We start from the raw sequence: 25,513 nt of genomic DNA on the forward strand, positions 1-25,513 counted from the left end.
TTATCTAAATACTAAATCTTTTATTTTTAATTCTAATCAAAATTTATGAAATCGGAAATCAATCATGATTTCTTAAACATCCTTAAATTTCGAAATAATCAACAATTCGAATATGCTGAAAATCATAACGAAATATCTTTATTTACTTAAATGTTTTAGTAATCGTTATAGCAAAAAAATCAATTCCAGCGCTATTGGTTCTTTAAACTTTTTGATTTACATAGATATTTTGTATTCCATAATTAACTCATTAAAATCTTTGATTTAAATAACTACAATGTGAAAATTAGTATATGTAATAAATATAACATATAATATTTACGAGATTTTCATATACTTGATCCCCAACCCAAATTGGCGAATATATTATTTCTCATAAAATATCTTTAATAGATTTTTTTGTTTCGTTTAGATATTATTCAACAAACTTCCTAAAACAAATGGAAATATCTTTAATTAGCTTTCCTCATTCATAAATCCCACCATGCATATAGACGTTATTCAGTTGATAATACAAAATCGAATATATTAGGAATCAAATATATAATTTTCGAATATTTGCAAAATTGTTTTAATTTGTAGGTCAAACCTAAACTTCTCGAGTACTTTTCATTCATCTATATAAAGAAAATCTTTTCAACCATTGATCCACAATACTAAACGTTTTCGTAATAGAGATTTATATGGCTTCTTTTAAACAATGTTCTTAGTACATTTTATATTTCACGTTTGTTTTCTTTTAAAAAATTAATTGTCACCTACTTTTCTTATGTTGCAGCTTTCGATTTTAAGATCTTGGAAACTATGGACATCATCATCTCCGTCTCCAAAGAAACTATCAAATAAGGTATGCATTAAAAGGTTAGTTAGTCCTTCTTCTTATCTTCAGATACAAATTTTTTAATGTCCAGTATTTTTTTACATTTTCAGAATTTCATGTTTCCTCATAATGATTGTAAATGATTTTCTTTTATAGGCTAACATAACAAGTCCATTCTATTAATTCATTTTCTTTAACGAAAAAAGGAAACGAATTTGTTAATAAAATAAAGTTCTTATTCTTAATTTTCATTATTCTAATGTTATGTATTTTAATTGTTTTTATGATATATACTTTTACAAAAACCTGTGGATCCGTGTTTTGGTTGGTAAGTGTAATTTTTCTAATCTTTTAAAACCTTTTATAACAATTACATGTTTTATATGGTTAAAAATCACATCATATATATTTTATTTTCTTATCCAATGTATTTCATGTTTAATGTTTTCTAATACTTTTTTTATGTATATTTTGGTTTTGACTAATTTTATATATAAGTTCTTAATTTAATCTATTAAAGTTTCCAAAGAAAACATTTTAAATATAAGTTCTTAATTTAATCTATTAAACTTTATTAAAAGTAAAATATTATATTTATTTAAACTTTTTAAAAAGTTTAATTTTATAAAACGTTGTAAATATTTATAATATTAGGAATTTTATAATGTTTCAAATATGAAATAGTTGAATTTAATAATAATTTATAAGAAATTTAAACATTATAAATATTTACAAAAGATACGGGACGATATATTACGGATGAAATCCTAGATATAACAATCAAAATACTATTATGAATTTTGGGTCGATATTAAATGAAGTTTCAAATATTAGAAATCTTTGAATTTTATTGGAAAATGACAAAATGATGTAGATTGGACGGGACAGAGTTATATGGTCGCGGACGAGTTTGTGGTCGATATTAATACAGTATGATATACTACGGGTAAAATCCTATAATTAACAATCAAAATATAACTATACAATCTTAAACACTAAACAAAACTAAAAAAATAATATTAACAAAACAAATAAAACTTCAAATTTTAAATCTTTTGTTATAAATATCGTCATACAGTGTACCATACATTTAAATCAAATAAAACAATAGCATATATCTATAGATCATTTTAAAAAAAAAATTTATTATTATTTAATAAAATTATAGACCCGCGGTGTACCGCGGGTTAATATCTAGTTGTTATGCAATAACACACGCTGATCAAAATTGCCCAAGACTTACGGAACAAATTAATGCATATGACAATAAAAACCAAAAAAAAAAGTTATCGCGTTATCACTTGAACATATATATGCATGCATGGTTTCAATTCCATTTCTTTTTCTCAAGCACTCGAGTGTATAAAGATATTTTTTTGACAGAAACTTTTTTTTGTGGCTGTTAATAGTTAGTCGGACGTATGCAATACTATCTTCAAAGAAATATATTCCAATTATTTTTTTTTAGATTACCGCCGGATATCATGTCGTCAGTTTTTCAAAATGAGAACTAGCTCATGTACATTGTATCGTAAGAATCTAATTTAGACGCCCTAAAATATCAATCGTGTGCAATCCCTTTCCCCTATGTAATAGTCCAATTATCACTACACCATCTTGCTCGGATTAATATATAATATATTATTGTTTCTTGTTGGTTAAGTAAGAAATATGATCGTAAACATTCTCTATATATTTGCCACTCATAATATATATATGGAGAACAATAGTTCTAAATGATTATGAAATATATATGGAGAACAAAATTCGTTTTAGAAAATTCCACGAGATTGCATTATTAGATTATTACATCCATGTGTAAGAACTAAGAAGTAAGAACATGTAGAATTCGGAATAGAGTTTTATGAGGTCTATGAGGATCTGAATAATATCACGCATTAACAAAACCAACAAAATCAAGTTTGAAGTTTTTAGTATCAATTGAATATCTTTTAACAAAACAAAAAAAAAAGTTTTTAGTATCAAAATAACCTAATTTAAGCGTGTATTGGGAGATAAAAATATTTATCTCAGTCCAATATATATCTCTGCATAAGAAATAACTTATACATATTTTTCAATTAAAGTAATGCGTATCTCTATATATATACTAGTATGTAAGAAAATTTCTTATTTATTGATCACCAAAATTTATTCGATTGGTCCCCTACAGAAGCCACATGTATTGTTGTTGAAGATAGCTTCTATCTATCATATCTATATAGACAGAACACAAGTCACATATGTATGTCTGTGTCCAAATAAAAGAGGACCAAAACTTCGACAGTACGTACAAAAGAATAATAAAACCAAAATTATTAATTTGTCTATTAATATGTATGCACATCATATCATGTTCACGCAATAGACAATACGAAAGTATCTAAAACACAGCATACGAAACATGAAGAATATCTATTGCTTAAAACAATGTATAGAGAAGAAACAAACAAACAAACGTGATTAGGTAAACCAGTTAGAAGATGGTCATTTCGAGTACAACACCATTACGTTTGAGAAACTGATTTATGTATCGTGAAATTGTCAAGTAATTAATATATGATAAACGACTATTCTCAAGTTTCAAAACATCAAGAAGCGAAAACGTTTTAGAAAAAAAAATGATATAAAGAAAGTAATACGAGATTCTAATCGCGGCCATGCTCGGTCTAGAGAATAGACAAAAGAAGTTATCCCTTCAGAGTTCAGACTTCACACTTTTAAACAATACTTTTGAAAAAAATATATAGAATTTTTATAGTATCAAATAACATATGAAAAATACATTCATTTTGAATCTTGCAGAAGGGACAACTGAACACATTAGACCAACTCCGGCTAGTCATACTGGTGCATATATATTGACTATTGAGCATGAGAGATTAGATTTAAACCCTAAATTAGGATCGGATCCGCGGTCCACCGCGGGAAGATATTGGTTTACATACGTTGATTTTAATAGTGCGTGTTTTAAGTTGAGCGAATCGGGTAGTGTACTTATAAATATTCATAATAACGAATTGTAGAGAAAATGTTAAATTGTTTATAATTAAACCGATCATATTAATTATGATTAAAAATAGAATTTTATGTTTTAGAATTCTAAAATTAGATGATTCATAGCAGTAAAAAGAAGTCAAAAACCGTGGGTCGAGCCCAAATCATCTCACTATGGGGCATATTTGTGAAAATATATTAAACCCGTAAATAAACGGGCCACACGGATTGATTCGCAGTGGATCATAGGTTTTAATCGGTTTTCGTCCGCGGGTTGGCGGATCAGCCCGCATGTTAGTATTTATTGATAAAAGTATAATTTATTCAACATTTGGTAATTTAAAAACTTTTAATAAATGAAATTATAATATTTATAAATATAATGAGATATAAAATTATTTCCTCTAATTTTTTTATTTATTTATTTTAGTAGTATTTTAAATATTCATTACTTTAAAATTATTTAAACAAAATCCACGGACAATCCCGCAAATCAGCATACATTCGCGGGACGGATTTGTGTTTCATATATGCTATCTGCGGGTCGTGTGGACCAACTAACCATATGTCAAAATATATTTTGCCTATCACAAAACGGGCTTAACGGGACGAATCAACTCGCTTTGACAGCTCTAGTGGAAATATTATTTAGTCATACAACAAAATAGAGTTTGGACATAGGAATAATAGAATCTATATCCTATTTCTTAGATGAGAGATTGAAACTTTGAAAAGTGAAATATAACGATTAAAAATTAATTATTATTTTTCATGATTCGCAAAATTTAATAAATATTTATCATCTTGTTGAATAATTCTAAAAATCATATTCAAGAAATCTTTATAATTTTAAAATTAAACTTCTTTGGTAAGCTATCAGTATGAAAATACCATAATTTCGTTTAATTTAATTAAATTAAAATTAGTTACATGGATTTCATATCTATTTAATTTACACGACCAAAATAAAAATATCTATTTAATTTATAAAATAGATGGGTTAGTTGTGATAAATTTTCTAGAAATCTTTTGAAGCAAGTAAGATATCTTTCAATAAATGCTAATTGGCTAAAATAAGCAAAATTAATGACAAAACGTTGATTGTTATGGAATTAGTTCCAAAAATATATGAACAAATATATTATACGTAATTAATGTATAGTATTGTTCGGAATATGCTTTTATAATTAGTTACCATAAATACAATCATATTTTATTTGATTTCAATATTTTAGTTCTATTTTTCATTATTAAATATTAATTAGAAATCATATTCCAAAAAAAATTCAAAGATCCGATTTCAGAATTTTGGGTCAATTTTCTGATTTTGACCCGACCCATTTGCATTTGTACTTCTCTTTTAATAGTATAGAGATCTTTTTACCTTTGTGTAGTATCAAATGACGCCTATATTTGCGTCGAATAGCGAACAAAAATGCTAATATAGTACTATATATGTTAGGCGAAAAAAAAAAGTACTATTGTCGAATAGAAAATACATTGATTATGTTTTTTTTTTAATATCATTTATTATCTAATCAACCAATAAATAAACAATCTACTGAATATAAATCGTCAAAACTAATAAAAAAATAATATATTTTGCATTGAAAATTGAAAACATCATCTATTTAAAAATAAATTAGAAGTTTAAAACATCATTTATAAAAAAACGGAAGAACTATAAGATTTGGACACTGATAAATAACATGATCTTGATTGTTGAGTCGTTAGTTCCGAAAAATATTCTTTTATGTTTTTTAAATGATGGAGATGAATTAATAAATATAATCAATTCAATAGGTTATCCGTCATTTATATTAATTTTTAAATCCATTTAGTCAAGATGTAACAATTTTATCTCTATTAATAAGTTAATTCAATTTCGACTCCTACTAATCAATGTTTATCCTTATATTAAGGTTGCAAGGAGTCAGAAGCAGGTACGCGATAGCGAAGCGTTTGGAAACATGAAAGCAATTCTTATAGAAATTATAGAAAGTGGGTACGTGTTAGAAGCGTATATATAAATTAATATATATATATATATATATATATATAATAAACATTAAACATTATATCATATAAAAAATTATAACTGACACACAAATCTAATACATAAATTCTAAATACCTCAACTATATTTAAAAATCAAATAGTATACGTTAACACTAAAGAAAAGTCAAATAGTTCAAAGTCAAAAATTTGAAATCATTATCTTCATTCTCATTTTACTAATTCCATCAAATAAAATTGTTTGAAATTTTGTTTGAAACATCATCAAACTCAAGTTTCTCGAAATTAATTTAATTCAATTAATCATTCCAACATCTTCCAAATAAATGATCCACACCGTTGTCATTTTTCTAAATATGATCTTTTAAAAAGTAAAATAGAAAAATTAGTTTTGGTTTTTCTTTTGTTGTATAAAAAACTATCAAAAATAATTTCTTATTTCTTATTTATTTTGTGTCATCAAAATTTTTTAATGGGAGCGCAAGCTTTCAAAATAGAATAGTAAACTTCCCACAAGCTTTCGAAATGAATTTTTTGGAAGTGTGATTCTGAAAGCTTCCGAGAGCTTCCGATTCTTACTAAGATTCCGAAGCGGGAAGCGTCCCTCCGACGAAGCTTCCGTGTACGGGACCAATATTTAAATAATCAAAACCTGCTTTTAAGTGAAACTACACATTTTGGAAGATGCTTAGAATTTAATCTTTAAAGTCTCCCCTAAATGGAAGAATCGGCTGTCATCAGTTGTGACACTGAAAGCTATTGTTTTGCAATTGCTACTTAAAAGAAAAAGAACAAATTTACAGACTTGTGAACGGTGAACCTAATCCTCAAACTAGGATTCTCATTTTGACTAGTACATTCCGCTGACGATTTAAATTTTCTTGAAAAGAAATGTATTAGTTCCTAAAGTCATGACAGTGAAATAAACTCGTTCACAAGAATGATCCAAACTCGTCAATCGTCATAGTCTCCTTCTATTCAAATATTTCTCTTGTATTTGGCATTTCAAAAAAGAGGAGAAAAAAACACGAGATTGGTCGTTGTCTCGTAAAGGAACCAAACAAGGCCTTAAGTCCCACATTGGATTCTCCCATCGCACCGCTATTCTCTGAACCCTATTTTGTCCTTTTCATGACTCAATCCACAAGGACACAAAGAGAGTGAGAATTAGTGACTTACATGCAACACATATATTTAATATATGAGGATAGTACTATTGGTGCGTAGCATGAGTAATTACTAATCATAATGTTTTATGCGTTTATTTAATTAATTTATTACAATAAAAAGTAGTGATTAAAGACACTAGTGACTTAGTGAGTGTGCAATTGTGCACGCAAAAAGCTCTTTAACCTGAAAAAAAAAAAAAAAGAATCATATTTGTTGGATGGCTTTAGAAGTAGAGAGGCCTCCTTAAAAAGAGTCATGCATTGAAATTCTTCAAAATCCTTAAAATCATATAAAAACATTACATGTGTGCATTATAAAATTGTTCATTTCTTCTCTTTTCAAATAGTATGATTTATCTCTTTTTTAATTGAAATTAAAGATTTGATAGTAGATCCCACCATATTATTTGTTAATAAAAACTATATTGGCCCACAACTAGAACATTAGATAAGGTAACAATAATTATACAAATACCTTTGTTTGAGACTTTTGTGTTTTTAATACCAAACAACAATAAAACTATAACAAAACGACATTAGTTAGTAGAAAAAATTAAAACTATTTGATAAACCCAACACTTAGAACAATGAATGTATATCTACTCTATATGGAATGACATAACCAGTCTACCTGACTAGTTGATGGGGAAAATAATTTCAACTTATGATGATATCGAAAAGTTTTTTACGTGTTGACCCATATTTTATCGTTTATGTATATAAGTTACGTATTAACCTTATCTTTTTTTTGCGCACCCCCATTTTAGTTATTAACCTATAAACGAGTTTTACCAACAAAAAAAGACCTATAGAGTCAAAGGCTTGACGTGTGGACTTCTCAGAAATAATTGGGAATTTAGTATTATATTTTGGTGGTTGAGCTAATTGGTAAGATTTGCTCACGTCACTTCCCCTTCAGTCTTCGTTGTCTATAATTTTCTACATTCAAATTAGTGTTTTACTGTTTTTTTTTATAAAATCTGCACTGATTTTTGTTTATATATGTATAACCAAAATCTTAAGGAAACCAAATGTTACGAACAACATTACGGAATAAGGCTAATTTAGAAGCTACGCATTATCATCATCATTAAACATTTAAACTTCTTTTTCTAACAAGAGAAACTTAGCTAATTAAGAGAGTGAAGTCCCAAACTGAAACTATAATTTAAAATCCAAATACTCTTTAAGAAAAATCATTACAAAATCTAAATTCTTAATTCTAATAACCAAAGTTTTCATGGCCTGTAATTAATATATAATTAGATAACTATATTAAAAAAAAAAAAACTCTAAACTCACTAACGGCGCCGTATAAACACCGTCTCTAAATCAGAAGGAGGCGTAAAGAACTCTATAACGGCGTTACACCGACATTTTAACGCCGGCCGTCGTTTTCTCGGTGCTGGTGGACATTCCAATATCTCCGGTATCTTCGTTTCCTTCGCTGTCGGTGTCGTCGAACACTCTTCCTCTTCATTGTAGCAATCTTCTTCAACTTCGGCTTCTTTCTCCGGCGGCGCTTTGTGTTTTGTCTTCACTGGTTTCAACGAAGCCTGAATCGAAATTCCGGCGATAACCCATTTCTTCCCGTCAGAATCTAAACCTCCGTCAAATTGAGATTTCTTCGAAAGACCCATCTCTCTTGAACTATCTCCAATCAAGATAAAAAGAAAAAAACAGAGTAAAAACCAAAAGAAAACAGAGAGATAAAAACAGAGACTTGTTCCAATTAGAAGAAGAGGAATCGGAATAAGAGAGAATATATTGAAAGTGGGAAAAAGATTAAACTTGTGTTTGGTCAATTTTTCTAGGTGTGAAAGGAAAAAAAAGGTTTTTTTTTTTTTTTTTGAAGGAGGAGGAGGAAAAAAATTGAGAAGAAAATGTGATAAAGAGAGATTTAAATAGTCAAAATAATATTCTGTGACTTCTGTCTTTGGGGTCGCAAATAAAGGAGAAGTTTTTTGAAGAAGATGAAGAAATGAAAGGGTAACATTGGAAATTTAAGAAGAATAGAAATTAGCTGCCCGAGAAAATTTACGGGCAGAGTCGCAACCACCGTCTTTTTTTTGGCGCCATAGTTTGAGAGTTTTAGTTCGCAACGGCTCTTTTTCCCGCCTTTTAATGCCTTCTGTGATTTCCGATATTACCCCCAGTTTACTTTCCCGCGAGGCTTCATACAATTAAGGGAAGAACCAACGAAGAGAACAATCGGTTCGGTTTATTGTTCTAATCGGTTATCACTAATTTTAAATTTTGTTGTTTTCTCGTTTCGGTTTCGATGAAAATCAATTCGGCTTAATTTTATAATTCATAGGTTTTATTCTAGGTCTAGCATTGATATTGTAAGACGTTTTGTATTTATATCACACAAAGCTTATTCGTCAACATTATTAAACTTACATGATATACAATTCAATAAACAACAACGTTAGAAAACATGGTCGAGTGTTGATTTTTAACCGCAGATATGTTTACAAAGATTGTCTTTAAATACATAATGTCATAATGAGAGTTAAATCATCTAAACGAAGGAGTTTAATTCCAATGGTTTATGGCTTTATGCTACTGTTGCAGCAATATCAAAAATTGCTTTAAACTCAGAAAATATGCGTGAGAGACTTGTAGATGACACAAAATTGTTAAACTTTGAAACTCAAAGATATAAATCATGTTTTTGTAATTTCTAAATCATATTTAAAAAAATATACACAATAGTATAATTGATCACATATAAAACATTTATAAAACAAGACTTGAAGTTAGATTAGTTCATCGAAAATAAACAAACTTTTGTAAGAACTAGGATATGATATCTAAACGTAAGTATTAAAGTAATTAATCTAGTATTTTAACTAAGACTAAATTAGGAATAATTAACAATTAAGGTACATTTTGTCTAAAAATATCCAAGTATTATGGTTAATGGGTCATATGATAAAACGGATTGGATTTAACACACAACGTTACAATTACAAGGGGAATATGGAATTTAACAAGGGCTAGGTGATCCCCATTTGCTTCAAGTAGGTCCGCCAAAGAGCACAACCACAATTTTGTTCAGTTCATTGTATAAACCTCTATTTTGTAACAAAAGTACCACCGGATAATTTTGTAAACCTCTATTTCTTGATAGTAGAACTAGTAGCATATCAAGCCATGTCTAAAACTAATTAATCATGGAGGCAAACAACAATATATCTATAACTAATCGATCACTATTAAAGTTAACATCGTAATTAAGGTGTGCTATTATCACGGAGTCATGCATGCACCTATCTGACCTATATAAGCTATTATTATTTGTACAAATTCAATGGTCAATATCAAACAACAATATATATGCAGCTAATTCTAGTCATCAGAAAAATAAGGATAAGAGAGTCAGATAAATGACGACTGGCCGGCGATCATCATCATGATGGATTGTTCTCCCTCTGGTTCAGAGTCAAAGATAAAAATTGGAGCCCTAGAAATCATAAAGCGGTAATTCTCATATGTGCAATATGAAGAGATATAAGACATAGTAGCATTATATTCTTAAAACATTTAAAATTGTCGCTAAATTTTGGTTATTATTCGGTATTATGAGATGAAGAGATATAAATAAAGGCGCATCCCATTTTTTTCTTATAAAAAAAGATATGATGTAATCAAATATATCATTAAGTTAAGGTTTGTAATTTGCTATTTTATACAGATTTGATATATTCTTTATGTAAAAGAAGTGATCAATATTCAATTGTTAGGCGATAGGAAGAATGGACCCTTGAGAGACATGAATGGTGATAGAGACAAGTTAAAGAAGGTCAGCTACGGCTGACATTGTGTCACATATGCATTTGATTTATTCGCATTCAAAACGTTATAAAAATCAATGTAAAATATGATGAAGAACAATTTGAATATTTTAAAACTAAATACTGAAATTGAAAGTAACGTATATTATTATATTGGACCCAGAAAAGAGCCGACCCTTATCTATTTTAGTGTGAACGAAATGGGACCATTTTAGTCAACCAGCCTTATAGGACCTCTTTGGCCAATTCTATTAGTTACTTATGGGAAGTGTTCAAATTGCCATCGAACGCGAAGGTCCAATACATACACAAGCATCGAAAAGTTCAAGAACTTAATTTGACATATATTTTACATAACTCGCCAATTCTCGATCTTTTGTCATCTAATATTGTATCCAATTCGGTGGTTTTGATATATGAGGATTCATTTTTAAACTGAATCTAACATGTATTAATTAGGATAATTTGTAAGGTGTTTCGATTGTTTTTCATGTGGAAATATCACTCTCGACCAAATTTTCTTTCCGTGATACATGACGAATGTTTAGAAGATGTATCTATTTAATAACTAAATCACTAAAATATTTGACCATATTCTGTAATATATCTTTATTCACACTTTATGAAAAAATCATGTATCAATTTAGTAGTCATCTATAAATTACTATACTCTAAATCATTTGAATGAAGAATTATTCACAAAGAGTTTTTAAAAAGAAACGTATACCTAGTCAAATTATTATCATGGGACACATTTATAACGTTATTTTAAGAGTGTGAGCTTATAGTCACTCTTATCCATATTGATCAGTACGTATTTTTTTTTTTTTACTTCAACACATACCTTTTATAAAATACGAAACCAAGAGTTGAGCCCAACAGGAAAGGGTAAACCTACAAAATTACAAAAGAGAGAACAGATTACAATCTTTTATTGGAAAACACCAAACCAAGTGACTAATAAAGAAGGAGCCGGAGGGATGATCCACTGTGCTCTAGAAAGAGGATCGAGGTGATTTGATCAGTATTTATATCGCCTTTTTAACGCTATTGCCGCCTCTTTGCAACCTATATATGCAGATAACAGTTTTGGTGAACTTTTAAAGAATCTCCTTGCAATCTTGATCCTATCTAAACCAATCCGGATCATTCTCTTTTAGAAAATTTATTAGGCTAAATAAGTGATCCAATCGTCCACGCAATCAGTCCATACGAAAAGATAGATATACATCACACCAAAGCATATTCCATTGTATATTAACTTGCTTTTATGATCCCGATCACAATTGTTATCATTACCTTAAATTTAATATTGGGGGCAAAAGCAAAATTGGAATTATCTTCGATAATCTAGTTTTGGACGGCGACGTAAGGACAATAATTTTCGGTTTGGTCGGTTTGATTGGAGCCTCCTTTTTATCAATTTGCATACATTTTAATCCAGATTTTAGTCATAGCATATAGGTTACTTATACGGATTCGATTTGTATACACCACAAAACAAAGTAGACCCACATTGATGTTCATATGCAGATTATAATTCAGTAGTAATAAATTTTATTAACACAAGATGTTTCCTAAATGGTATATCTTCAATATTAATATTTTTATCTGCCCCTAGAAAGTGTATTTGAAACTCTGAATAAGTAATTAAGAATTAAGAACCACATATAGATAATTCATAATAAATGACTACAATCCAGATTAAATCTCAACATATAATCAATGTTGCATATATGTGTTTCCATCCATTTTTTTGTTTCGTCGTCATGTTTCCATCCATTTTCATTTTTCCATGCAAAACCAATTCTTACTGGTTTTTTTTTCTTATTTGTTATCCAAAAATGAAAGAAAATTAATAATTTTTTTTAAAAAACATAATCTAAAATATAGGGTGCAAATAAAAAGTTAATAAATTTATTGGAATTTTTTTTTATTAAAATTATATATATATATATTTAACTTTTAGATATTTATAGTGACGAAAAATCGAACATATATAGACCGTGTTCTTTTAATAGTCGCAGCGTCTCTGGAATCACCATAAAAGAGTCGCAGCGACATATGATAAAAGAGGTGAAGAAGAGATTGAGGAAATGCGAAAGCTATTTTTTGTTCTCTGATTGCTATCGGTGCGACTTTGCGCCGAACATGGCCATAATGAAATCGGTTACTAATGTCAAATGATAAGATGATTAGCCATTATACATAGTAACAAAGGAAGAAACATCTGGCTGTACAAATATTTTATTTTTTGGCTGGACCAGCCGCAAATTTCTGAATCAGTTTAATTGTTAAAAAGGAAAACAAACTTACAACTAATCGGTGTGTTGCCAATTTGCCAAAACAAAAATATAAATGTGGTGTCATTACTTTTATTAAAATACACTACTGGATACTGACCAAACAAACACAAAATGACAAAAATAAACAGGACATTGCTTTAACTCAACATTCTTTAGACTGAACCGAATTTGTCTGATTGCACCAGTCCAAAAATGATCCAGATAATCCATTTTAGTTTATCACCCAAAAAGAAAATAAAAATCCACAAAACCACAACATGTCCGTTTGTAATTTTATTTTTAGTTCAGTAATAATATACAGGGAGGCTTGACTCCCTGTTTCCTACCAAAAAAAAAAAAAGCCGATTCGATTTTCAAAACCGGCTGAATCCGTTTTGTATCTTAAAAATCTTAGAACACGTGCAACATGTTGTTTTTGACATTGAAAAAGGAAGAACATGTATTTCTTAAAATAAAAATTAAAGAATGAGACATACAAAATGGTTGACAAAAAAAAAAAAAAACGTACAAAATGTTTGATGAATAATAAATTTTTTTGAATAAGAAAAAATTTCTTACTTTAAATTTTGGATTTTGTTTACTTATAGTAAATACTAAGAAGAGGTGGTATGATAGATAATTATTACTCTGTATGAATTGTGATTCAAAATCTCACAATTGTTTGAAACTGCTAGAATCTAGTTTTATCTTTTGTGATAATTGTAACACTTTCAAAATACTTAAATATACTTAATACTTAATATTTTGTGATTATTAATACTTAATAATTAATAATTGTATTAATTATACTTAATACTTCTTCTAAATAGAAGTTATAATTATTTTTTCTATTTATACTTTAAATTTGAATTTCTTGAAAAGTTAATTAACTGTCTTTTTAATATACTTAATTCGAGATAATTAGTTATGAAATATAATAAATTTGGATTAGTTGGTTAAATCAAATTAAACCGTGAAACACTAAACCGACCAATTTGATATTCTCGGAAACACCTTTTAAAATTGTAATAAAGTTTTTATTTTATTTTATAAAATGTTTCAGACTAAAAAACGCAGACATATAATACAATGAAGCATGTATATCCTACCGGTTGTTGTAGTTTTCAATTTTCTTAACAACATAACCGGTTTTAAATTGTGGTATCAGTTGTTGTAGTTTTCAATTTTCTTAATATCATAACCGGTTTTAGTAGCATAATTTGTTTTGCTTTTTTTTTTACGGCGTTTTAATAGCATTAGTAATCAGTTTTTTTTTTTTTGTCGGCAAATTATAATTTTTAATATTAGGTACATGTTAAAATTTTGTATGGCCCGTGAAAGAATTGATGAGTAATATATATAGCAGTGAAAATATAATTTTAAAATAGAGAAAGCATATATATTATACAAGTTGGGGATGATGGGTCGGTCCTTGTAATGGCGGCCAGCTTTTTTTGAAATTGAAATGGAAAATGTCTTTATTAACATTTGCAGAAGATTCCACTTACGTTCTGATCAATGATGATTACACTTAGCTAACTTATAATTTCTTTTACCAAAGAAATATATGATCATAAACCCCAAATATAATTTTATTATTATTACCATCTAGAATATATTTATGCATAACGTGATGGTAAAAAAAAAAAAGAGCTGACGGGTCAATCACAAAATATTTTATCCCAAAAAAAAAAAAAATTTTTTTTATCCCTTAAACATCTAAAATTGAATTGATTGCGTATAGACTAATTACAAGATAAAATATACATTTTCTTAACTATTTCTTTACTGTTAAAGAAACAAATCTCTACATTATAGATTATTTTTTAAGATAGTGTTTAGTGTTTTCAAATTCGATATTAGATTCGTGGCCGGACGATAGTTTCGATAATCCGGTCATTAATCCGATTCGGATCCAAATGCTAAAATTCTAATTTTAAATTTAGAAAACTCCGGTAAAATAGAAACATACAATATGTACATACATAAAAAATCATAGTATATGTATCTAATTTGTATTCAACAAATAATAGATTTCGTTATTTATATTGATTTAAATATTTTAAATTATTCGGATTTTTGATTTGTAAATAAATCAAATATGTATATGCACGTACTTATACAATACCCAAATTATTTTTAAAAATATGTATTAAATGTAAATAATATATCAAAATACTAACATAAAATGCAATAAATAAGTAATCATGGATCGATTACGAGTACATAAATTCCAAATTTATAATATATGGACTCATACGGTCATACATATACTTTTTATTTTCTGTGCAAATCGGGCATACATATATGTTTGTAACTGATTGAATTCATATTCAAACTTCCTAGTATCCATTCTTCTTTTTTGAAACATATCAAGACTGGTATTGAATTGAATCGGGTATTATGAATATTATGTCTACAACATAGTTAAAATCATAGAAAATACTAATACATTTTACCTAAAATTAAATATTAAAATTTCGAACTAAAATTGTAGAAAAAGTTACACTTTAGAATTAAATCGTAGAAGATTGGCCGATTTTGAAGTAATTTTTTTTTTTTGATTTTGTATAAACCAGATAATTAATCATTCACGATTTTAATAAAATTAGATATCCTAAAAAAAAAAGAAAATAGGATTTTAAGAAATTTTGCCAATTTCTTCGTAGAATCCAAAACCAAAATTTATTAGTTTTCTAACAAAATTTACGTGACCTTTTTTTTAAAAAAAATATTTGAAACAGAAAACAAAAAATATATATTTTAAGATAGATAACTAAACAAATCACCATTCAAGATTTTGCAAAACCTAAAATCTACACCAAAAATCAAAAACTAAAAACACCAAAAACCAAAAACTAAAAACCAATTAAAAACTGCAAAGCATTCATGTCCATAAATTTACTATTTTTGTATTTTGTCCTAAAACACAGTGCTAAGTAACTATGATAAAAAGAAAAATTCGAAAAACTATTTTTGATTTGGTTTTATTTTGGTGATTGGCCACTTTAAGAGAATAATAAAGCTGGAAATTGAGGATCCTACCAATTTGCATGTGGAATGATCAATTCAAAAGGCCCACAAAAGATTAATCTAAAAGCCAACTCAGCCAACCCAATTGAACAAATGTGCTAAGTTTTGTCACTATACATCATCTACCTGTCTTCTCACTGACTTCAAATCTTTTTTTTTTATATGTCAAGTGATCATCATATATGTATGTCTCTAATGATCTGGGTGATTCAGAATTAGTACTCACAGTAGGTTTCTTGCAGAGAAAACAACTGTTCAAACCCTAAACCTCCAAATCATTTCTTCCCTGCATGAAAGATGGAAACTGGAGTTGTCACCATCCAAGAACCAGTCTCTACAAAGGTACGACCATGATGATTATGCTACATAGATACATAAGTTACATATATGTATGTTATATCTATGTATCCTCTCCTTCTTTCAGGATTTTTTATTTATTGAAATGAAAAAGTATGTTTTTCTTTTTCTACCTTTTTTCTGTTTTCCTTTTGCAGTATTATGATTACAAAATTTTTAAAATTATGATGCAGATCTTGAAAACTAGATTTCATGAATTTATAATCTGTTTTACTCTCTAGCTACAGATTATGTATTTTAGAACCTTTTTTTTAAATATTCAAGATCTTTCAATAACTTGTATGCCTGAGACTTGCATCTGACAGTAGATAAGTTTCAATCCAAATAACTTGGAGCTGTATAATGATATCTATAGAATTTTCTGACTTGAGACGAGTCTGCGATTTGTGGTATGTTGGGATCATAGTTTTGTTTCAAGTTTTCGGGTTAAGGCTCTGTATCGATCGATGAAAGTAAACGTTTTGAGATACTAACATGTTTTTTTTATACACAGACTGATGTTGGAGAAGCTCCTGCAGGAGTAATACTTGACAAATCATCCATGGAAGTACATAATATAAACCTGAGTACTGTTCTTGATGATGAGATCACAAGTGGCGATCGCAGAAACAATATTGTTACGGGAGAAGCAGATGTTGTAAATGATTCAGGTAATGGAGCCAGAAACTGCCACACATTGAAAATGTTTCAAAGTTCTTTAAAAGCATGGAAATTTGTACTCAATACTGTTTTATATGATCAGGGAATAAAGAAACCGAAGAATTAGAACACGAAAAAGGAGAAGCGACAAAGACTATTTCAGTTGTAGATGACAGTCAGATCGTTAATGATGATCAAGACTCTTTCTTCATTCATGAACCTCAAAGCTTCAACAAAGCAACAGAAGATGAGAACATGAATTTAAGTGATGTGACTTTAGAGAAAAAGAAAGAAGACGATATTAGCGGAAAGCCAGAGGAGGTATTGTTTAAGTTCCTTGAAGTACTTTAAACACTAGAGATGCTCAAAATTTACTAAGAGAGTATATATATATTTTTTTTTCTGTTTTGCGCAGGTAAGTGTCGAAAAGCCAGTAATTGAAGAAGATCACACAGAAACAAAACACTTACCAGAACAAGAGGAAGAGACTGCTAACATCTCTAAGGTATTGATTAATACCGCACCTGTAAAATTTGTTGAAAACAACATAGAGAAGTGCTAGAACTCTTATGTAAAATTCGTTTACCGTTCTAAGACACCGTACTATATTGCAGGAACGTGAAGAGATACCGATAAGGACTGAGAAAGTAAAAGAAGAAACAGATTCAAGTACTGTTGAGACCTCTGTAAATGGAACAGAGGCGGAGCACAATGCAACGGTTTCAGTAGAAGAAATCTCGAGGAACGGTGACAACATTGTGAATGAAACAGTTCCAGAAGATCAAACCGCAACAGATGGGGAAACACTACATGATGTTGAAACTACAAAAACAGTTCTTCTTGAAGTGAAAAAAGAAGAAGAAGAAGAAGAAGCAGAACCTTTGTATAAGACAGTTGTAGAAGACGCTAATATCGTTACTAATGAAGAAACTGCAGCTCATGAATCTAAAATCTTGAAGGAAGATAATCATCAAGAGGAGGATGCAGAACCAGTAGAAGCAATCAAAAACTCAGAAGATGCAGAGCAAATCTCACGTGAAGTGCCTGTAGACAAAAAAAAGCAAGAGGACATAACCCAAAAAACAGAAGAGGTTTTTGTTTAGTTCTTCAAAGCTAAAGATTATATTTGAGAACAACATATTTCAGACTTCTTTATTAACACAATCTGATCCTTTACTGTGCAGGTGCAAGAAAGTCCTAGTGTAATCGGAACACCGAAAATACAAGGAGAGGACATTGAATCAAAAGTTTCATTAGAACGTGAGGATAAAATCTCAAAGGATACTAAGGAACAAGAACATTTGATGGTAAGAGACGTACCAGTACCACAAGGTGAGACGCTTGTAACTGAAGCTGAGACTGCAGATACTTCATCGGTCCAAGAAGCTGAGATCTTGAAGACCAATATTACTGAAAAAGAGGCAGTTCACAGTGCAATAGGTGGAGAAGAAGAAGGTCAAGAGACAAAGGAAAACACAAAACCGAGTAAAGATCTGAAAGACAATAAAGAACAAGAAGAAATAGAGACCATCATTTCATCTGATGAGGTAAGAATACAATCTCCATATATATAGTTTTTTTTTTTTCTTATGTGTTGGTTCTTGTAATGAGGAAGATAGAACGAAGACACTATTAACACTACGAAAAACCTGAAATCTTGAAATTAATAATGAATGGTTAAGGCCAAAACTACTTTGCTAAAATTCTGCATTCCTTGAAAATTGTTTCTTTCAATCAACAGGTGAGATCTTCTGATGTTCAAGCAGAAGTATTTGGTGAACATAGCGAGCCTTATAACTCGGAGATCAAAGATGAGAGCTATGGAAGAGAAGAATCTATTGAGCTCAAATCTAAAGAGACAGTTCCAGAAAAAGAAACCGCAGCAGATGATGAATCAGTACATGGAACTACACAAAGAGTTCTTTTTGAAGCAGAAAAAGAAGAAGACAAGGAAGAGATTAAAATAGATGAAGAACCGAAACTGAATGCGATAGAGAAAGTGGAAACAGAGACTGTAAAGACAATTGTAGAAGACCCTGAGATTGTTGATAATGTAGAAACTACAGTCCATGAATCTGAAAGCTTGAAGGAGAATGCAGAACCAGTGGAAGCAATCAAAAACTTAGATGATGAAGAGAAAATCTCACGCGAAGTGATCGTAGAAAGAGGAAAGGAAGAGGACATAACCCAAAAAACAGAAGAGGTTTTTCTTAATTACTTAAAGCTAAGCATTTTTCAGGAAACTTTTATTAATACTATTTATCCTTCACTGTGCAGATTCAAGAACGTCCTAGTGTAATCGAAACATCGAAAATACAAGGAGAGGACATTGAATCAAAAGCCTCACTAGAACTTGAGGAAGAGGTAGATCATAGCTCAAAGGATACAGAAGAACATGAACCAGTGTTGGAGAGAGACGTACCACAGTGTGAGACCTTAGAAGCTGAGTCTGTAGAGACAAAAGAAGACACAAAACCAAGTCTGGACCTGAAAGAGGATAAAGAAAAAGAAGAAACAGAGACGGTCAAGACCGCCTTTTCGTCTGATGAGGTAAGGATATGATCTGCATAGATATTGATTCCCTCTTGCTTCTTTGTGTGTGTGTGATATTGATGATGAGATTAAGAAACCTGAAGTTTTGAGTTTATTACAATGGTTAAGGCTAAAACTAGAGCTAGCTCAAGTTTAACTTTACAAGATTCTGATTCTGTTTTTTTTTTCATATCTTATTATGAAAAATTATTTGAATCTTCTGCATTCCTTAAAAATTAGTTCTTTCAATCAACAGGTAAGATCTTCGGCTGTTCAAGAAGAAGAATTTGGTGAACATACCAAACCTTGTAGCTCGGAGATTAAAGATGAGAGCCATGGACGAGAAGAAGTTGTTCAGGTCAAATCTCAGGAGACTGTTCAAGACGAAAACATTGAGGAGAAGCATGAGGATCTTCTTGATGTACCATCTACAGAATCAGAGAAGTATCAAGACAACGAACCCGAGACAGCTCTAGTCTCCAATACAGAAAGCTATGAGAAATCTGAAGAAAGTCCATCAGATCTTGCGTTAAATGTAGATAAAGAGGAGCTGAATGATGAGAAGATAAATGTAGATCAAGTTGATGGAACTCAAATTATGGAGGAACACAAAGGCTTAGACTCAAACGGGGCAGAGGCAGAGCAAATTGATCGAAACAGAACCGATGAAGAAGAGGAAAGCCCAGTTGCAAAGCCGGTTTCTCTTCCGGATGTTGAATCAGTGGAGCAGATGCAGAAGCCAACACTTGAGTCTCCTTCTGAAGTATCAGAGGAATCAAGCAAAACTGTAGATGAAAAAAACGAAGAAAAAATAGAAGAAGAAGTAACATTCAATCAAGAAGGTCAAGTGGACGGTTCCTCTGGATTAGAGACCAAAGAAGAGACAGTTTCAGTACCAAAGAGTATTGAGCTTGGAGAACAACCCCAAGAAGAAAGGAATGTGATTGACCTGAATCCTCTGCAAGAAGAATCATCTCAACCAAATGAGCAAGAAAAAGAAACAAAGTTAGAGAAGCATGAACCAACAAATGAAGAAGTTAAATCTGATGAAGTCATAGAAGTTTCAAAGGAACTGGAAGGTGAGACCGTTGTTGAAGCCGAAAAGATTGAAAATATAAAAGAGTATGAAGAAGAACAAGCAGCAGAGAAGATCCAGAAAAGTCTTGAGACTGTTGAAACAGTTGAATCTCATAGTTCATTGCCATGTTTTTCAGAGGAGCAAGAACATGGGGCTGTCTCCGAGAAGATAGAAGCCGGAAAAGTGAAGGAGGACGAGCCGATGGTCCAAATAAAAAGTGAGGACGATGCAACAAAAAGTCATGAGAGACAAGAAGAATTTTCTAAGGATGTAGAGACGAAAGAAACAACGGTTTTCCAAGCAGAGCAGACAAGAGATATTGAACCTTCTTTAACTGAAAAATGCTCCATGGATCAGTCTCAACCTGAGGAACAGGAAAAGGAATTGTCGAGGAACAGTGAGAACATTGTGAATGAAACGTATGCGTTGCATAGCGTAGAAGCTGCAGAAGAAGAAACTGCAACAAATGGTGAATCACTACATGATGTCGAAACTACAAAAAGTGTTCTTCCTGAAGTGGAAAAAGAAGAAGAAGAGGCAGAGATTAAGACAGATGCAGAACCGAGGTTGGATGCGATAGAGAAAGAGGAAATAGAGACTGTAAAGACAGTTGTAGAAGATGCTAAGATCGATAATAATGAAGAAGCTACAGTCCATGAATCTGAAAGCTTGAAAGGAGATTATCACCAGGGAGAGAATGCAGAATCAGTGGAAGCAATCAAGAATTCAGACGATGCAGAGCAAATCTTAAGTGAGGTGACTGGAGACAGAGAAAAGGAAGACGACATAGCCCAAAAAGCCGAAGAGGTTAGTCTTTAATCTTTAAAATCTTAAAAAAGTAGATTTGAGCAAAACATCATTGAGACAACTTTTATTAACACTATTAAATCTAAAATCTAACATTATATCTATGCAGGTGCAAGAAATTCCCAAGGTCATCGAAACACCAACAATACAAGGAGAAGACATTGAACCGGAAGCCTCACTAGAAATTAAGGAAGATGTAGATCAAAGCTCAAAGGATACAGAGGAACCTGAACATGTGTTGGAGAGAGACATACCACAATGTGAGACCCTTGAAGCTGAGGCTGTAGATACTTCAACATTCCAAGAATCTGCGATCTTAAAGACTTTGGATACCAATATTAGTGAAACAGAGGCAGTGCATAGTGAAATGGGTGGAGCAGAAGAAGGCCAAGAGACAAAAGAAGACACAGAAACGAGTCTAGACCTGAAAGTGGGTAAAGAACCAAAGGAAGCAGAGACAGTAAAGACTGTCATTTTTTCTGATGAGGTAAGCTAATGATTTTCACATGTGTTGGCCCTTTGTGTCTGTGATATTGATGATATGGTTAAACTAAGACACAATGAACACTATGAAAAGCCTAAAAATTTGAAGTTGAATATGAGCTGGCATGAGTTTATTACGTTGGTTAAGGCCAAAATTACTTGTCACGATAAAGCTAACTGATCTAGTTTACTTTACAAGTTTTTGACTATGTTGGTTCTTGTCTTTGGATTCTCTGCATTCCTATAAAATTTTTATTCTTTCATTCGACAGGTGAGACCTTCCGATCAAGTTGATGTTCAAGTAGAAGAATTTGGTGAACATACCGAACCTTGTAGCTCAGAGATCAAAGATGAAAGCCAGGGAAGAGAAGAATCTGTTGAGGTCAATTCTAAGGAGATCGTTCAAAGTGTGAGCAGTGAGGAGAAGGATGTGAATCTGCTTGATATACGATCTGAAGAATCAGAGAAGTATCAAGAAAATGAACCTGATGTGTCTCTAGTCTCGAAGACCGAAAGTGGAGATAATTTTGAAGAAATTCCATCTACTGTTGAAGGTGCTGGGTTAGATGAGACCATACAAAACCAAACTCTTGCGGATGTAGAATCAGTTGAGAAGGTGCATACACCATCTCTTGAGACTCCTTCTGAACTATTTGAGGAAACAAGCAAAACCGACGATGAAAAGATCAAAGATAAACCAAAAGAAGAAGTAACATTGCATCAAGAAGGTCAAGAAGAAGGTTCCAATGGATTAGAGACAAAAGAAGAGACGGTTTCAGTACCAGAAAGTAGGGAACTTGGAGAACAAGCCCATGAAGAAGAATTATGGCTGCAAAATGAACAAGAAAAAGAAGTAAAGTTGCAGAAAGCACAAACAAAGGAAGAAGTTTCTAATGACCAGCAGACTCCCATGGGAGAAACATCTGATCAAGTTATAAAAGTTTCATCTGCATCACTTTCAGAGGGACCAGAAGATGAGACCCTTTTTGAAAAAATTGAAGGCAAAGAAGTAGATGGGGAAGAACAAGTAGCAGACAAGATCCAGAAAAGTCTTGAGACTGTTGAAACAGTTGAACCTCATAGTTCATTGCCATCATCTTCCGAGGAGAAAGAACATAAGACTGTTCCCGAAAAGACAGACGGCGAAAAAGTTAAGGAGGCAGAACCAATAGGAGATATGAGGGAGAGAGGTCTTGACATTTCTGAAACAACACATCCGAGTCTTCCATCCGTTGATCAGAAAGAGGATATCAAAGCTTTTGATGAAGAAATTCATATTCCATATGTTGTTACTTCAACAGAAAAAGGAGAAACAAATAAAGCAAATGAAACTGAAGATGATAAACCGGATGAACATGTCGATTCTTCAACCTCCCCAATGTTATCAGAGAAAAATGATGATGAAACTCAGACTGCAGAGGCAGAGAAAGAAAATGAAGAGATAACAGTGAGCACCTCAAAAACATCAGAAATTGAAACTCCAAAGCCAGAGGAGTCAAAAGAAGACAAGAGCCAGGAAATTGCTGAGACCATCAAAGACATTGAAGCGAGTGATCAGACTCTTCCTATCGAAACATCACATGCAGATAATACTCTATCATCTGAATTAGTGTCAGAACAAGATGACCAGACTCCTAAGCAGGTTGTGGAGATTCATGAGGAGGAACCAAAGGAAGCACATGAGGTAGAAGCAACGAGTGATCGGAATCTTCCAGTTGAAACATCACATGTAGATAATACTCCGTCCTCTCAGTTATCAGAACTGGATGACCAAACTCTAAAGCAGGTTGATGAGATTCATGAAGAAGAAACAAAGGAAGAACACAAGTTACAGGCTGAAGAAATCCTCCCTACCGAAATTATTCCAAGAGAATCATCTGATGAAGCTCTAGCTTCCATGTTGGCTTCTAGGGAAGATGATCAAGTGGCTCTGCAAAAAGATAATTGTGCAGCTGATGTTAGAGAAACAAAGGACATACAAGAGGAACGATCTGTTTCTGTGGAAACAGAAGAGAGTGTAGGAGAAACAAAACCAAAAGAGCCTGTAGATGAAATAAGGGATGAACATGTCGAGACTCCAACCTCGCCAATAATCTTGGAGGAAAATGATAGCGAGACTCTGATTGTAGGGGCAAAGAAAGGAAATGAAGACATAAATGAAACAGAGAGAACAGTGGCTTTGGAAAGCTCAAGCACCTCAAAGAAATCAGAAAATGTGTGCATTAAACAAGAAGATTTTGTAAACCATGAAGCTCCAAAGCTAGAGGAGACAAAGGAAGAGAAGAGCCAAGAAATTCCTGAGACCGCTAAAGCAATAGAAACTACTATTGATCAGACTCCATCCTTAGTTTCAGATAAGGATGACCAAACTCCAAAGCAAGTTGAGGAAATTCTTGAAGAAGAAACAAATGAAACACACAAGGTACAAGCTGAACCTATCCTCTCTACAGAAACCGTTCCAAGAGAATCATTCATTGAAGCTCCAGTTTCCATGTTGGCTTCTGGAGAAGACAAACCAGTGACTCCGCAAGAAGGAGACTATGCAGGTAACACACAAGAGGAACCACATGTTTCTTTAGAAACAAAACCAAAAGAATCGGAAGCGGAAGGAATAGAAAAATCAGATGATCAGGTTGAGGATGAAAGTACAAAGAAAACGGATGTCGAAGTGGCTGAGTTAGCAAAGGATAATCCTACAGAGGAGGCTGAGCATGGAGATGAGACTTACTCAACTCTTCCAGTTGTTGGAATCTTGACACAACTCCAAACTACATTGGAGAGTGAGAGAGCAATCAATGATTCTGCATCATCCGGAGAAAACTCGATAAAAGAGCTTACAGATCAAGAACAAAAGAAAAGTGATGTTGAAGTTGAATCAAATGAAAAAGATTCTGCTACTGGGATCATGTTACAACATGATGAAATTGGAGAAACTGAAAAAATCCAGGAAGAAAACAGTCTTGCAGGGAAATCTCTTCCAAGAGAAGAAAATTTGCAAGAGGAACATAAAGAAGAGGTAAAAGTACAAGATGAAATCAGCAGAGAGTTTGAAGTCAACGTTGAAGAGAAACTACAAGAAGAAACTAGGGAGATTGCAGAGTGTAAGGAAGAAATTCCAGTAGTGTTACCTGGTGAGAAAAATCTGACTCCATCTTCTGAGGAGCTAGAGCATGTGATTTCTGCTGAAAAGCAAGAAGAACGTGAGCCACAAAAAGATGTCAATGTTTCAACATCAGAGAAGTTAAGTCTACAAGAAGAGCATCTCAGAGATTTTGAAACCTCTAAGAATGAGCAGAAGGAAGAGACTCATGAAACTACTAAAGAAGAAGATCAAATTGTTGACATCAAAGAGGAAAAGAAGGATGAGGAGGGACAAGAAAAGTTTTCATCAGAAGTGAAAACGGATAAAGAAGATGCAAGTGAGATTGGAGTACTTGGTCATGATGTCGCCACACCGGAAGTAGAAAAAGAGGAAGCACGTCATAGTGTGTTGGGGA

At 31.6% G+C, this 25,513-nt stretch overlaps 2 protein-coding genes across 2 annotated transcripts in view; one reads left to right on the top strand and one right to left on the bottom strand.

The window, feature by feature from the left end:
- Positions 1 to 8,150: 8,150 nt before the first annotated feature.
- Positions 8,151 to 9,379, bottom strand: LOC9304721 (cyclin-dependent protein kinase inhibitor SMR6). The gene has a single exon (XM_021019061.1). The coding sequence runs from the start codon at positions 8,640 to 8,642 to the stop codon at positions 8,304 to 8,306; it is 339 nt and encodes a 112-aa protein (XP_020874720.1). The 5' UTR covers positions 8,643 to 9,379; the 3' UTR covers positions 8,151 to 8,303.
- A 6,846-nt stretch (positions 9,380 to 16,225) lies between these two features.
- LOC9306775 (microtubule-associated protein futsch) overlaps positions 16,226 to 25,513 on the top strand; it is an 11,118-nt gene continuing 1,830 nt past the window's right edge. Inside the window, 11 exon segments of the mRNA XM_021019039.1 lie at positions 16,226 to 16,462; positions 16,971 to 17,127; positions 17,220 to 17,437; positions 17,532 to 17,621; positions 17,731 to 18,207; positions 18,301 to 18,663; positions 18,858 to 19,319; positions 19,394 to 19,666; positions 19,905 to 21,533; positions 21,643 to 22,020; positions 22,288 to 25,513. The exon segment at positions 22,288 to 25,513 is cut by the window's right edge and continues 126 nt beyond it. Coding sequence (XP_020874698.1) covers positions 16,418 to 16,462; positions 16,971 to 17,127; positions 17,220 to 17,437; positions 17,532 to 17,621; positions 17,731 to 18,207; positions 18,301 to 18,663; positions 18,858 to 19,319; positions 19,394 to 19,666; positions 19,905 to 21,533; positions 21,643 to 22,020; positions 22,288 to 25,513 — 7,318 coding nt within the window. The 5' untranslated portion in view covers positions 16,226 to 16,417.

The sequence above is a fragment of the Arabidopsis lyrata genome (assembly GCF_000004255.2).
Source record: "Arabidopsis lyrata subsp. lyrata unplaced genomic scaffold ARALYscaffold_7, whole genome shotgun sequence".
In the NCBI taxonomy this organism is placed as follows: Eukaryota; Viridiplantae; Streptophyta; class Magnoliopsida; order Brassicales; family Brassicaceae; genus Arabidopsis; species Arabidopsis lyrata.